This window comes from Cariama cristata, unplaced genomic scaffold (genome assembly GCF_000690535.1).
Source record: "Cariama cristata isolate BGI_N322 unplaced genomic scaffold, ASM69053v1 scaffold21371, whole genome shotgun sequence".
Lineage (NCBI taxonomy): Eukaryota > Metazoa > Chordata > Aves > Cariamiformes > Cariamidae > Cariama > Cariama cristata.
Genome location: NW_009601377.1, coordinates 1,255 through 16,587, shown reverse-complemented (window position 1 = coordinate 16,587; position 15,333 = coordinate 1,255). Strand labels below are relative to the sequence as shown.

Genomic DNA, 15,333 nt, shown 5'->3' with positions numbered 1-15,333 from the left:
TCAGATCCTAATGGCAGAGAGAAGCATTAGCTGCAAACTTCAAAAGTCACATTTTTGAGTGTGGCCAAGAAGCAGGGTTATAAAATTAGGGGCCGCTGCAGTGTTTGGGTTTGCATGCAGCAGGACCCCACAGGAAGGGCATGTCATCCAGCCGTCAGGGTACGGTTTGGCCGCCCTCTCTTGTGAATTGTGTGCTGAACCAGATGCAGTTTTATAACTCTGCTTAAGGCGACCTGGGCCACGATGGTTTCTGAAAAATTATTTCACACTATTGTGAAGAGAAAAAAGCATTTCCTTTCATTTCAGCATAAAGGGAACGGTGCTGAAAAGGTGGAGAAGAGCAAGACGTAATTATCTTCCCCACTGTTCCACACCAATTTCTATGCATTTTCTAACTAACCATCATATAATCTTCCAGTTCACCCCAGAAATGAAGTCATCCTTACAACTAAAAGAAGTATCTAGTTTTCCTTTGTTATGCACTCCTGCATCTGTGTGCATGAATACTATTTTCCAAAATCCAGGGGCATCAAACCACTTTTCCAGTGGTTTCAAAACAACTGGAAAAGAAACAGAATAAAAGCACTGGAAAAATGAACTGCTTTGCCTTGACTCGATGCGACACAGTCAGTTCCAACAAGCAGTTTGTAACAACAGCTGCCCCAGAGGCGGCCGATCCACTGGGCATCTCCCCTTTTGCAGTCTTGTGTTTTGAGCCCTCAAGCTCCACGTGATCCTGTTCACCCTGCAAAGGAAAACATTTAACAGAGAGCGAGGAGGGGCTGGGAGTGTCCAATATATTTAATCCTTGCACCTCTCTTTTAGCTTCAGTGATTTGGGATTGATGCTTTCACAGCCAGACAGGCTGGATTTCGCACAGAGGGATGAGCCTGCAACCCAAAGGGATGCGGAAGCACCGCTCAGAGCCAGGGCAGCTGTGTCCACCTTCACCCTTCTAAGGTGGGTCAGTGACAAGAGCTGGAGAGCTAGAGCCATGCCAGAAGAGCCTGGTTCTGCAGGGGCCCATGGGAGCAGGGCAGGCTGAAGGATGCCCTGAGCCCCCCTGTCCTCCTTCGCTGGAGGCACAACTGCTGCACGAGGGGCACAAACTGGTGACAGTCAGCAAACACTACACACGCCTGGAGTTCAGTTTCCCGGTCAACATCTGCCTTCATTGGTAGGTTTGCTGGAAAGAAGATGGTTTTAAGGCATGATTTCAGGCGGGTGACTCACAGGCAGTGGAGGGAAGGGTGTGCTCTCACCGCAGACTGGGGGAGTTACTTTAGCACAGGGCAAGATGCAGCTGTGGAGGGAGCGCATCTTCATGTGCCCAAATGCCCGTGTAAGTAAAGCACAAGGACCAGCATGTGTGTTCACAGTGCCCTGTGACAACCTGCCCAGCTGCACCCATTCCCAGTGGCAGCAGTACCATCATTTTTACCACCACGTCCCCCTGCCTGTTTCACACTACCTGGCCCCACTGTCAGCCCAGCAGCTGGGGAAGGAAAGCCAGCAACAGCCACAACCTCCATCTCATGTCACCCCGCGGGGAGCAACACCTGCAGGGCCACCAGCCTGCGGCCCTGGAGCCAGCCCTACCATCAGAACCTCACGGCTGTTGATGCCACAGCTGCGAGCACGCTGCTGTGTCAGGAGGGGGTGTGGAGGACAGCCACGCTTCTGGGGAGCGGATCTTGCACCAGGAGCTCTACTGCGTGGGAGCTGAGCACTCTTCCTCCTCACAGGGCACAACAAAGCTCTGCCTGCACCCCGCTGGCCCGGGGATGCCACGGTTGCAGCCAAATCTTCTGGCAGTGGGCTAAACCGCAGCTTCCTTCAGGTTTCCTGTGTGGGGAGGAAGGAGCAGGTATCTCAGGGGGCTGAGCTGTGGAGCCTCATCTCGGGAGCCAAGGAAGAGTTCTCTCAGCAGCCCCCTCGCTCTGAACTCCCTGCTGCTTGACATCACCGACTGTGCGCAGAGGACAGCGGGTGATGTCAAGAGCAGGGAGGGAGGCACCCGAGCCAAAGGGCTAGTTTTTCAGGCGGCGTTGGGCAGGGAGCTGCTTGACCTGGTGTACGTATGCCATGCCCTGCAAAGTTGGCCCTAGCTCTTGATCCGAGCTGCTGCCACAGACCCAACAGCAATCTTAAAGACCTCCCTTGTCAGCCACAGGTAATTAAGGATCGCAGCGCCTGTCAGGGCAGCCCTCTGCATTGTTTCCCCATTGCGCAGGCCAGTCTATTGTTTGCATACGCCAGTGAGTCAAGGGGCCAAGGGTTAGTGGGCTAACAGCTACGTAACATCATGCTGCGCTTAGGGTGGGGGACACGGGCTGTAGCTCTGCGTTTGGGTGTAGCTGCCGGCTGGCCCCAAGCTATAACCCTTTCACCCCTGCCCAGCCAGCCCGCCTTGGCCCCGCTGCACGTTCCTTCCACCAGCTGTGCAACTCCATACTGAAAAAGAATCAGACCAAAAAATGCAAAGCTTAAGCTTCTGCAGTTTAAGCAAGGAAACGTTCTTTAAAAAAATGCAGCAAAACCATTTATAGGGTCCTGGCGACATAAGCAAAGCATATGACAGGCTGCGAGGCCAAGACTGCGTGCTGGCATCCCCCAGTTTTTAATGTACAGAATCACGCAGCTTTCTCCAAGGACACTTTGCACTTTGTTTGGCCTTGGCAACCATCAAGTTAATAGCAACACTGCTTCCAAAAAAATAAAATCCTAACCAAACGCTGACTTTTGGCAAGGAAAAAAGAAACCCTAAGACACTGCATCATTTGGAGAGTGCAGTGTTTAGTACTAAGGCAAAATTTATTGCTCCGGCAAAGCCTGAACGCTAGCAGCTGCCATCTCCTCCTCACACTCCCCTGCACCTCTAGGGACTACCTCGTGTCAGCTGTGCCCACCATGGGGTCAGAGCAGGGAGCCGCCCCCGAGCCCCGCGATCCTGGCCCAGGGCTCCTCCTCGGGGCCAGGGTCCCAGCGGAGGCTGGCGTTGCACTGGCACACACCGCTAACAGATCGCCCTTGGCTGGGCTGTGACAGCCGGTGTTATTAGAGAGACACCAGGGACAGGAAAGCCTCTCTGGAGGAAACTGCAGCCAGCCGGGGATGAGGTAGGAGTGGAGGGGGAGAGAGTGAGCAGGAAAACCACGAGACACTTGCGCCTGCTAAAAATGATTTCCACCTAGTAATTTTAGCAGCTGTTGTGTTCCTCTGCCTACCTTCCTGGATGAATTTTAAGTAGGAGGTGAGTGAAAATGAGAACAGTGACAGAGTTTTTCCCCCCCAAACCTCTGTATCTGCACATTTTTAACTTCTCCCTGACCCCATCTTAAAGACACAGTCAGCTATTTTCCCCAGTTACATGGGTTTTTTCCTGGCTGGTAAAAAGAACCGGGAATTGACACTAATGTTTCTCAAGGGCAGTTAAAAACAGTGACCTGTTGGAGAAGGACGGACCCGCAGCAGCATCCCTGGTCCAGCCCTGCACCCCAACCCACATGGCCGGACCTGCCTGCCTCAGACCTCCAGGTCTGGGATATGGAGGCAAAAAGAAATGCAGCTTCCTAATAAATAACGAATGCCATGAAGCCATTGCTCCTTCCCGCCTGGTGAGGGATGGTTTCTCTCGAGCCTGTGCTGGGGCAGACCTCAGCGATGCCCTGCCGCTGCATGGAGGTGGCCCTGAGGAGCAGCATCGCGGGGCGGTGGCTGTGCCTGTCCCCTCACCCTCCACCCGCCTGCCCACAGCTGCAGTGGCCAGGTTTGGAGAGGGTGGGGGGAGGATGACTGGAGAAACCCGCTGCGGTCCCTGCGGTTAAGCAGGTGCTCTGCTGAAACACACACATGTTGAAGCAGTCACAGCAAGGGCTGCTGTTCGGCTGGAGGTACACTGACATTTACACACAAGCTATAATCTGTGTTTTAATCCTCAAAAATATATATGCATAGTGAGCGTGGGCTAACATCAAGCAAAGTGCATGGTGTGATATCAAACCAGGTGAAGAATTGTCCCCTCGATGAGGACAGATAGGCCGGAGCAACAGTTTTAGAGCTCGAAGTCCAGTTACCTGCTCATTTATGCTGCTCTTTTCTGGAGCCTTTGGGACCTGACTGTTTTGCTCCGTTACTGAGAGATAATGAGGTGTGCTGCTGAGTAAGTTTTCCTCTGTTCTTCTCAAACTTCATCAATTCCAGTGATTACTGAATTTTAGGGTTTTGTTCACTTAACCAGCTAACAAATAACAAGCAATTTGGCGACAGCGTTAACCTCCGATATGGTTGCACTGAACTCAGGTCAAAAACACCAGCAACATTTTATTTCCAGCTATGTCCCAGGACATCTCCTTTCCCACTGACAGATCTGGCAGCAGGTACTGACGGCCTTCTGCAGCGAGGTCCCTCAAACCTTTCTCCATTTGGGCACGGCCTCCGAAGTCAAACAAGCCTGTCCTCATTCAGCTCCCCTGTAACAGAACGACCTCCCTCTCCTGCCACAGTGAGCTCTCCCATCTTGTCCAATTGCCTCCAAGTCCCTTCATCTTCCGCCATTTATAGTTCACAGTGAAGGTCCTCTGGCATCCCAGCACTTAAATCACACCTTTGCCAGTCCCTGACACGCCTGGCCTCAGCTCTGACAAAACAAAAAACCACCTCTTTGTCCCTGTTTGCCTCCCAAAGCTTCCCCAGGTGCAGCCTTTCTGTCCTATGGCTCCCCCAAGCCCACCTCTCTGTCACGCCAGGGCATGACGGGTGATCTTGTGCAGGAGCAGAAGCTCCTTCTCTTGGCAGTTTGGGGGGAAAGAAACAACGGCTGTTGATCTCCGTCTGCCTCTCTGTCTGCCATCGCCCAGCTGGGTACTGCTGAGAAAGCGGTTTCACTCACATGAAGCAAACCCTACGCAGTCCCCTCCCGCAGGATGGAAATCACGTACAGGGGAGCGAGGCAGGGGCTCGGCGGGGTGGCAGGGCCCTGACGTGGGGCTCCCAGGCCTCAACCAGCGCAAGAAGAGTGAGGTTACGTGGGAGAGGTACCTGTGCTTTCACGGTGCTGCGGCTCTTTTCTCTCCCACCGCCTGCCAGCTCACCCCCGGCTAATGCAGGGTGCACCCCGGGCAGCATCCCCTGGCAGACGCAGGGACCGCATGGAGGCAGGAGAACATGGAAAAGGCGTATCCGGAGCTGTACTGGGAAAATCAGAGAGCTGATAACTGGAGCAGGAATATCCAGGCTCAGGACAACTGTTGCCAAGGTTCAGTTTTCAGTTCGACAGAGCAACAAACTGTTTTGGGCTGTGAAGATTTTGGGCCAAAATTCACCTGTGATCAGCTGGTTCATACAAAGTCTTTAAAGAGTCAGACTCAATACAAAAATCTGCAGTTGAAGGTTTGAAAGTTTTTCACTTGAAGGTCAGTATCTTTTTAGCCTCGTTACTTCTAAATTGGGTAGAAAGTGTCCAACTACAAATTCTCAGCTAGCAGCAGGACATCCAGATTGTCCTTGAAACGTCACCTAAAATGATTTGTACGCTAAGTAATTCACTTCTTCGAGGTTCTGATTGTTGATATATTGCTACAAGCAGAGTATACAGCATTACAAAAGAGAACGACATTTTGTATCTCCAACGTCTTGACTTCAAAGCATTTAAACTTCATAAACAAAGAGACATAGCCTCAGTCTAGCACCAAAGAAAGCAATTTATGTAAGCAGAAAGTCTGGAACAAATAATTAAAGCATGAGACTAAACAAAAACATTTGTGAGTTTGTTGAAACAACTTTGAAATATAAACTCATTTTTTTCTGTGTATATTTATTTGCACTTTACCTAAGGGTGCCCTCTGAGCATGTTATTTCTTACTTGTGTTGCATTTGGAAGGACGTCAGTGGCAGCCACGGAGGAGCTCGCCCCGCGGGCTCTTTTCCTGGCGTGCCCCTGCCTCACCCCAGAGGCAGCCTGGACGTGCCGGCCTCTCCTCCAGCGTGAAAACTTTTATTCTGAACACCCCGGTGAAAACCTGCAGTAGCACACCCGCCATCCCTCAGCTCATCTCAAAACCACAGCTCCACAGCAAATACCTTTCTTTCTCTTCTGTGACCTACTAGAGTTGTGCGGGATTTCTAATCGGTAGTTGCCCCCAAAAGTGTTTCAGACGATACACTCCATTTTTACATCTTCCGTCGCACCTCAGCAAGCCACAGATCACAGCCACGTGCAGTTGCGGTTATGAAAGACATTACACCGCTAATCCCCCCCCTGCCTCCGGCAGGAGCTGAAGCAGCCTCTCAAGGCATCGCAGGGTTTCCACCCACCAAGGCGCGCAACGGCAGCGTTCGGCACTTCGGGAGCAATGCAGTGCAGCTCCCCTGCTCCAGCGCAGCTCAAAGGAAGCTACAGGACAGTTTGTTACCAACACCGCTGCCGTTCTACCTGCTTCTCACCCCAACTTAGCGGCGCTCTGCGATCCCTAGCTCTGCCACTGCGGTTATTAAGGAAAAGGCGCCACTGAAGCCGTCAGCGCTCGCGTCACGGCGGCGCACGAGCACGCAATGAGCAGTCGCGTGGTGCCATCTCGTGGGGAGCGGGAGAGCAGCGCGCGGTCCCCCACGGGAGTCCATCCGGAAGGGTACGGGGGGAGCGGACCATTCACACCCGCCAGGGACAGCCGCAGGCAGCAATGCACCCATTGCTTCAGCCCCCCCGGGGGAACCCCGTCCGTGACACAGCTTGTGCCCGCCGACAGCGGCCAAAGATCAAACCGACCTGGACAATTACAATCTAACACACTGGGGGGAAAAATAATCTCCACGCCGATCATTTGGTGGGGAGATGTATTTCTCACCACAGAAAAGCAAAGATCGGATCTAATCCTCTGCTACAGGGAAAGCAGGGATGCCCCAGCACTTCAGGGCCCCTCAGCCAAGCGCCTGCTGTACCGCTCGGCCACGGAGCTGCTGTGCCAGCAGCCGCAGGGAAGTAACAAATGACCGGGCAGGGGATGGAAAAATCACACTGTACTTCACTTGTACGGCAGCAATTTTTCACATTTTTAATATATACATGGATAACATTAATTACTCTGCATGCTTTAGTTACTCAGTTGCCTTAAAATGAATCACGTTCCAAACTGCCTTAAGATCAATGCTTTTTACCAGCAGAGGACACCTAGACTAAAGGGACTTAACATCTAAATGTATTTTAAAAAGCATTTGAGGCAGTTTCTTATCTCATAGTCGAAACTGGTTAACTTCAGAAGTTCAAGTCCTTTTCTGTACACGACAGAGCTGTGAGGCTGAGTTTACTGTAATCCTTTTGCTATGAAGAGGTACAAAATCCCAGAGTAAGGAAGTCATGAACGAGTGGTCGCACTAACTCTTCCTGTGCCAGGCCATCATCTCGAAGCTGACAAAACCATCACGCAAGGCTGCAAAAGAAGAACTCTCTTCTACTAGAAGCTGTTTGTGATGTGAGACGACTAACAGAAGAGGGACGGGCACTTAGCATCCTGTAGAAAACTACATCCCGGCAGAGGATTACTAGCAAAGGCTGATTTCTGTGTACTTACCCACGAACTGCAATCCTGACTTTGGGCTGCGTTCAGAGGGGGACAACCCACCCAAGACTGACAGCCACAGGACCACAGAGGGTTAGGGCCAGCCATCCAGCCTGCTGACGTCCTGCAACCCTTGCTCTGGTCTCCTGTGGCGCCACAATCATCTCTTATAATTAACTGACGTGTACTTCGCACAAGCTGTAGTCGGGTCTCTTCAGCATAGGAAGGCTCTTGCAATGCTGCAGGGTTATACTGCAGACACATACTGAAATAGAGCTCTGTGCCTTTTCTTTTTAAACAAACGGAAGAGGGAGTGTGTGTGTGTGTGTGTGAAAAACAGAACAAAAAACCAGGAAGAACAGAACCCCACAAAAGTCCAGTCTGAGGAAGATACTTTACAGAAAAAAATTTGTCAGTTTGTCAAAACACTAAGACTCACGTTACACTGCTCTAAGGACCTGGGCAGCAAAGACTTTCTTCTGGCAAAGTATGCAGAGGACTGGTATCCGGAAACCAAAGCCAGCCCCATCGAGGCATTGCAACCAGTGTTACTAATCACAGTGATACTGCATGTCTTAATATTTATTGTCTAGTCAAGACTGCAAGCCTTGATGGAAAATTTTGGCTTTTATACTTCAGAAGTTAGGGCATAAATGAGCCTGTAACAACCACAGCCATATGTTAAAAAAACAGAACAAACCCCACCCAAACAGCCACAGCAATCATTGTAATATGCATACTACTATTACTTATTTAAGGCTTAACACACAGTTCTGAGAAAATGGACCAGTTTGTGGCAAAGCATTTTCTCCACCGGGCTTCCCAGTCTACAAGTACCGGTCACACACAGGAAGATGCTAAATTCTTAACATCATCTCTGAGCACACAGCAAGGAAGGAACTCTTCCTCAATTGTCCAGTAAAAAGCTGGAACTACCAACTTTTCAAATAGGAATTCAGAAATTCAAAAAACACAGCCAGTACATTTTTACATTTTCCCCATTATCTCTGCAAACTGATGGAACAAGAGAACAGTTTCAAAACCTGAAATGCCCTCCATATACCAGATATTTTAGATTCACGAACGAGAGGCAAAGCATGGCACTATTACCCCGTTTCTTGCTGGCTGTCTCTGAACAACAGCACGGCTTCCAAATACAATGAGATCTGACCCATCGCAAAGAGGACAGAACAGAATAGTCCCAGTAAACACAACAGGTTTCAGCTCCTCACGCTCCTGCTTTCAAGGAAGGAACAGACTTTTTTTTTTTGTGGCAGAACTGTATTTAATTATTTTTTGTATACAAATTAAGAGAACATATAAAACCCTCATTATGGTATCAAACTGAAATTAGCCCAACCAGCACAAATTAATATTTCAAAAATACTACAAAGAAAGATGAAGAAGCTATAGTGGAAAGAATAAAAAGCTTTTCAATTCTGTTTTTGGCTAAATTACACTGTGAATGCTACCTTGTACACACAAGAGTGCAGCCCTCAGTGGAAAAAACTCCAGTGCAAAATAGTTTTAAACCCACGTATTTTCAGAATGCAATGAAAGTAAATTCACATTTGAAGAGAGCCATCACATTTTATTTTTCCCTTCAGTAATGGGGGATTCAGAGATTATTGCACAAAACCAGTCAAGTGCTTTTTCCCCACAAGCATTAATACTTCACAGCCTTAGTGATTCTAAAAGTGATGTTGTGAGGTTCCAACATTTCTTACTGCTCAAGAACACCACATAAAACATATCGATTTATACAAACAAACATGTTTATCTGATCAGCTGAATTCTTTTCTTCTCGTGCATCAACCCCAACAATAGAGATTCTGCTGCACGAATTAGGCCTTGTGACTCTGTGGTGACCAATTTTGACTCCTGATGATGATGCATGAGGAGAAATCATAATCAAGTAATATGCAAGGTGGGCTGACATCACAGGACCAATAGGACAAAAAAGCAGTGAAACCTATTTCTCACTCAAGCAAGCTCACTGTACTCTGATTATATCCTCAAAGTGCAAAAATAGGCTATCTACTGAGAACTGTGCTGTACTCCGAGCAGAACCAGATCTCCGAGCAGAACCGCACAAGTAATTTCACAGCTGCATAATAAAAAGTCCCACATCTTCTGGCTAATTTGTGGTCTTATTGCCCAGGTACAGCTCGAGTCGTAAGCTAACTCAACCTAAAGCAATCTACTTAACCCAAAAGTCAAATTGCTTCATTGAAGCAGTTAAGGTAGAGTTCAGTTTTAAACAGTGGTCTGAGACTACAAAAAAAAAAAAGATTAAAACAGAATTAATTTAAAAAACCCCACAACCACACATTAATTCTACTGGACAGACTGAAACTGAGACACAGAAAGAAAATGTTTTGACAGTCTTGTGGCACACAGCCTCGAGAGCACTAGTTAGTAGTATTTTTTCAAAATGATGAGACAAACAACAGAATAGGTGTTTATTAGCACCAAAGGAAACATGCTATTTCTCAATTTACATCCAACTTCCAACTATAGAACACTTAGCTGTGAACTCCACCACGACTCTAACAGCTGAAATATCCAAATACTAAGAACAGTATCAACACTGCAATCAGATATGCTCTGGGTGACCGTCCTACTTCTGGTAAAACACAATGAGACTCTTCCAAATCAGTGTGACAGTGTGACTACCAAGATAGCTCAGTTAAAACATGCTTCAGATATTTTTTTATGCTTTTAATCAATATAATTCAATAGAAGTATAAAAGATGGATCAAGTTAAATAGAAAATATGGTTCCACAGATGCCACTCGTGGGATCAGAAATGTCTGAGGTTTTTTATGATTCATTTTTCACAGCATCGAAGTTGTCATGAATGGTAGGGCAAAAGGCTAGGACAGCTGGCCACAATCAGTAATGACAATCTTTTTGGAGGGCTTTCCACTCTTGGAACCAAAGCTCTCGATTTTTCTCACGACATCCATTCCTTCCTTTACATGCCCAAAAACAACATGTTTTCCATCTAGCCTGTAAAACAAATACACAAAGGCAGGTTTACTTAAAACAACATAAAGACTGAACCAAACCACGCTCAGTGAAGGGATGTCAGCAGATCTTTATAGCTCTCACTTGCTGATCAACTCTATGGCAAAGACACAACTGTTTTACAGGTGACATGAAATACTTTTCGCTCTGGACCTTAGAAGCATTCTGAGGGAGAGCGGCCTTGTTACCCTCAGCCCTTCCTCCCTCAAGTAGCACAAAACAATTTATTTTCCATTGTGAGCGAAGTAATTTGCAAATTTAAAAAAACAAACAAACAAATAAAAACACACACACAAAAACACCCAAAAACCCACCATCAACCCACAAACAAAAAACCGTAAGAAAACCCCAAACCCTCTGGAATCCAGACATCAATTCATCAGGTTAATATGCAGGGCTGAGAACCTACCAGTCAGTTTTTGCAGTGCAAATGAAGAACTGAGATCCATTTGTATTGGGTCCTGCATTGGCCATTGAAAGAACACCTAGAACAACAGCAGCAGCTTATTAGATTGGTGTAACAAGTATGCCATGGAGAAGACAATTTTCCACTGCACATTTAGACTAAAGATGGACAAACAGAAGATGTGATGGTCACACATTGTTTCCAAATGATTTCTAATGCCAACTTCTAGTCTTTGACTATTCCCTCCAGCCCAGCCTCCCTTCTTTCCACAGCAAAAATGTCAGTAATGTAATTAGTTGTACACGTCCTGAATGCGATTAACATCAGCTAACCTCTACTGAGGTCCAACAGCAGCAGTAGTTTCCTGTGATGAGGAACTAACAATCCGAAAAAGAGAGACTATAGGATTCACTCAGATGTTCTTATGCATGCCTTTTCCTTTACTTTTTCTGGATTTAATTTGAGCTTAAAAGGACGTGCCTGTGTTACCTAGTAAATAAGAAATACCAGATCACTTTGTTTCACTTCTGCAGTAATCACCTAAGCAAAAATTGAAGACTATGACTTACGAAAGAGGAAAATAAAAGCAGTAATTTCACCTTTGCAGAATTTGTAAGTAAAATACAAAACCCCCATACTTTATTTCGCACAGTCCCTTTTATAGTAAGAGTGGCAATGTCACCTGTTATTGGCTGACTTGTGTTTGTACAGCAGTCTACACAAATAAGCACATACTAGGGACAATGCATTGTTAAACTTCCTTGGTATTTTCGTAACTACCAAGTGCCCCAAACATCTAAAAAAACCCCTTATTTTTTAAAAATACGTCGTCTTAAACAATGCTTCGTTATAGTCATCAGAAGGTAGAAAGAATATGTTTATTTACCAGGTCCTACATGCTTAAGTATGAAATTTTCATCTGGAAATCTACTGCCATAAATGGATTTTCCACCGGTTCCATTATGATTTGTAAAGTCACCACCCTGAAACAGAAATAGCTATTAATTTTACTAGCACACAAGCAGTATTTTAGATCAGAAGTGATGCCATTGAAAGTACACTCACTTGCTCTAATTTAAAAGTAATAAAACCAGCAAATTTTCTTCAGGTTAAGAACGAGTACAGTCACATGAGGATTTAAAACCATGTAACTGAAGGAAGATACAATCAAGCTCAAAGTAAATTTCTGCTCCAGATATTGCTGATATTCTCCAACCGACATCTGTAACTCCAACAACCACCTTTCTGCGTTACCAGCCTTACTCGCAGATGTGATGCAACAAATAGCAGTAATTTTAAGAAACACCTCAAAGGCCTCAAAATAAAATCACCCAAATTCATTACCATAGGCAAGATCTCAGAACTTTTTTTTCCTCCCTTTCTTTCTCCCAACAGGTATAAACACTGGTCAGGATCTCTATTATTACTATTTGCTGTTTCTAGGTTTTGTTGTTTAAGTGTTACACCTGAGCTATTTTAAACTTCCCCCAGCTACATGCTGCTTGCTGGGATAGACGTGACCACCTGTCTTAGGTTAGACACACAAAACCCAACAAACAAAAAAACCCAACCCAGCCACAGCAACTCACACAGGTGGCTACTAAACACTGCTTCCAGCAATCTGCCGTCTCCTTTCCCAGAAGCGACACCACCCATGCCAGCGAAGAACTCCTACCTAACAAGTATTTCATGTGATGTTCATCTTCCCGTTCTGACCTTGAGTACTCTATTACAGGTGGTGTTACAGCTACTCCTACGCAGTCCCAAAAGCATGCACTGCATGCCATGTGGAGGCATTTGAATTGCTGAGTCCTGGGTATGATGACCTTCAATTAGGCTACACCAACTGCCTGAATCATCTTAACACTCCATCTCAACAAGTGGAAAGGCCTCTACTGTTTCCTCTCACTTGAAAATGTGTGAAACTCATGACAGTATTTTCATGTCAGTAATGACTTCCAAGTAATTCCTAAACATCAATTCATCATGTCACCTTACCAAGGAGTCAACCACCTAGTATCCTCATTTTGGGTCCATTTGTGGGAACAAAACAGGGAGGGCAAGGAGAACAGACTTACACAAAACTTCACAAATTAGCAGCAGAACTGAGAGTAGGATTTCTATTTTTCTTTGATTTATGTATTTCAGACCACAGCAAGACTTCTAAACTTTGTCCCTTTGTCAGTACCACAAAACCTTAGTTTGCATTTCAAAGGCAGGAAAATAGGTGCTTTACAGTGCACTTGTCCCGCTTCTCTTCTTAGAAATAGGTCATAAGATCAGGGCCTTTTCTTGTAACAGCTGCACTGTTCGCTTAAAAAAAAAAAAAGTGAGGAGGGGGGCCACCACAGTCATCAGTTAATAAATAAAGCATGCTTGCTATAACCTTCATCTCAAATTTTTTACAGAGCCATTCTACGATGCAATGTTGTTGAAATGTAGCTTCTTCTAAGGGAAGAGAGGACCACCAGGGATCATACAATGAAGTGCACTACAGCAGCTGAAATCCTGCTCATCTCCCAAGCACAGTACAAAAAAGGCTTTCAGAAAGGCTTTTTCCTTTTGTGTTTCTTTTTTTTTTATTGTTGTTGTTGCTGCCGTTTAAGAAAAAATTGCTAATGTGCATGGACTTTAAATCAGAATTTTGAAAGATTCATCCTTTAAATCAAAACAAAATCCATTTCAGGTGTGTCATCCCAAAAATCGACCCTAACCAACCCTTTTGGTTCTCTCTTCCCCTCCATATTAGGAAGATGTTCAGAAAAAAAAATACATTTTCTATTGTGTTTATAAACAAGGAATAAAAAATGGACACATTGTTTTCTTAGCTCACTTAGAATACGAGGTTGATTATCATTCTACCCACAAATTCTTCTCCCAAGCATTTTGCCAAATATGTCCCACACTAAACTACACTGCTATACAAAAGCAGAAAGCCTTAAGTCAGGTTTTTGAAGACAGTCTACACATAATATACATTTATTTGTATGAAATATATGCTAAACAACAACCATAACAAAAAGAGCAGAAATGCAAGTCACACTGTCGCTTGTTTATTCCGAAGTCAGCAAAGGTTAGAGCAGAGCCATTTAAAATATTACTACTAGTTAACTAGTTCTAAAAATATACAAATAACATACAGATAAATTTAAGAGCAAAAGTAAAAAAAAAAAAACAAACCAACACATTACCTGGCACATAAAGGAAGGAATCACTCTATGAAAAGTGGATCCTTTATAACCAAATCCTTTTTCACCAGTACAAAGAGCTCTAAAATTTTCTGTAAAAACAAAGCACAAAGTATTAAGCTGCCATATATAATACATAATATAATCAAACACAACTAGATTAACTATGTCCCTAAGCTTATACACTTCAAAAAATTTATAGTATCTTTAAGGTATTATTGATTTATTAGTTGTTTCCATGCTTTAAAAAAAAGCCTCTGCTATAAAGCTAAGGAAACAAAGCGTGTTTAGCCTCAGAACAGGGTACAAACACAATCCTTTTCCACATCCTCTCTCTTTTATTTTGTTGTTAGATCTGAACTCTAACTCCCCTGCCTCCCCAAACCCACCACTCTGGAGTTAAAGGTTTCATTTTCTGACTTGTATGTCTTTCCTCTCTATAGTAATTGTGAAGATGATGTTTTGTTTTGTTTTTAAGGATATTCATCTACTGTTAACTGAAAGAAAAGTACAAGTTTCTCGGAAACAGTAAATAAGCAGATAAGGAAGGAAGCACATGAGAAAACACAAAAACTTCTTAACATGAGTCCCTTCATCAGCTAGCAACCAGGGAAACAAACCCCTACATGCTCTTTGGAAACTCTAAGAGACGCCATCCCTCTGGTTTACCCTTTCCCATTTTCTTTGGTGTCTGATTTTAATGCAAACTAAACAAATCATAACTCCTCACTAGCACTGTTCTGACAAAGTTCGTATCATATTTCTCTCTTTAACGAACAGGGATGGAACATGGAAATAGTTTCCAAAAGGTAAAAGAATATTCTTGTTCCTGCAAATCACAATCTAAACTTTGAAATATTTAAGTGTGAAATTCTGGAGATGCTGCCTTACCTGCTGTTTTTGGAACCACATCAGCTTTCAGCTGTTAAATAAACAAACAAAGTAGTAAGACAGCTTTTTCATACACACATACAAAAACTTCTACACCGGAGGCTGGTACAGCTGAACCCTCTTCCCACCTGAAATCACAAGCCACCCAGAATTCCAAGAACAACTTAAGACTTTGCAAACATTTCGCTCGTAATTAAAAATATCCTCTCAGCACAACTTTTGGCCAGTTAATGAAGAGCAACTTGAGCAGCGTCTAATGATT

The 15,333-nt window shown here is 45.1% G+C and overlaps 1 protein-coding gene across 1 annotated transcript; it reads right to left on the bottom strand.

Annotated features, from left to right (window-relative positions):
* Nucleotides 1-10,017: 10,017 nt before the first annotated feature.
* Nucleotides 10,018-15,102, bottom strand: LOC104169504 (peptidyl-prolyl cis-trans isomerase F, mitochondrial; the record flags this gene model as incomplete). The annotated part of the gene is made up of 5 exons (XM_009710433.1): nucleotides 10,018-10,568; nucleotides 10,996-11,071; nucleotides 11,879-11,975; nucleotides 14,184-14,272; nucleotides 15,072-15,102. Coding segments are annotated over 5 exons (429 nt in total), but the record flags the coding sequence as incomplete, so codon positions are not given.
* Nucleotides 15,103-15,333: the final 231 nt, after the last annotated feature.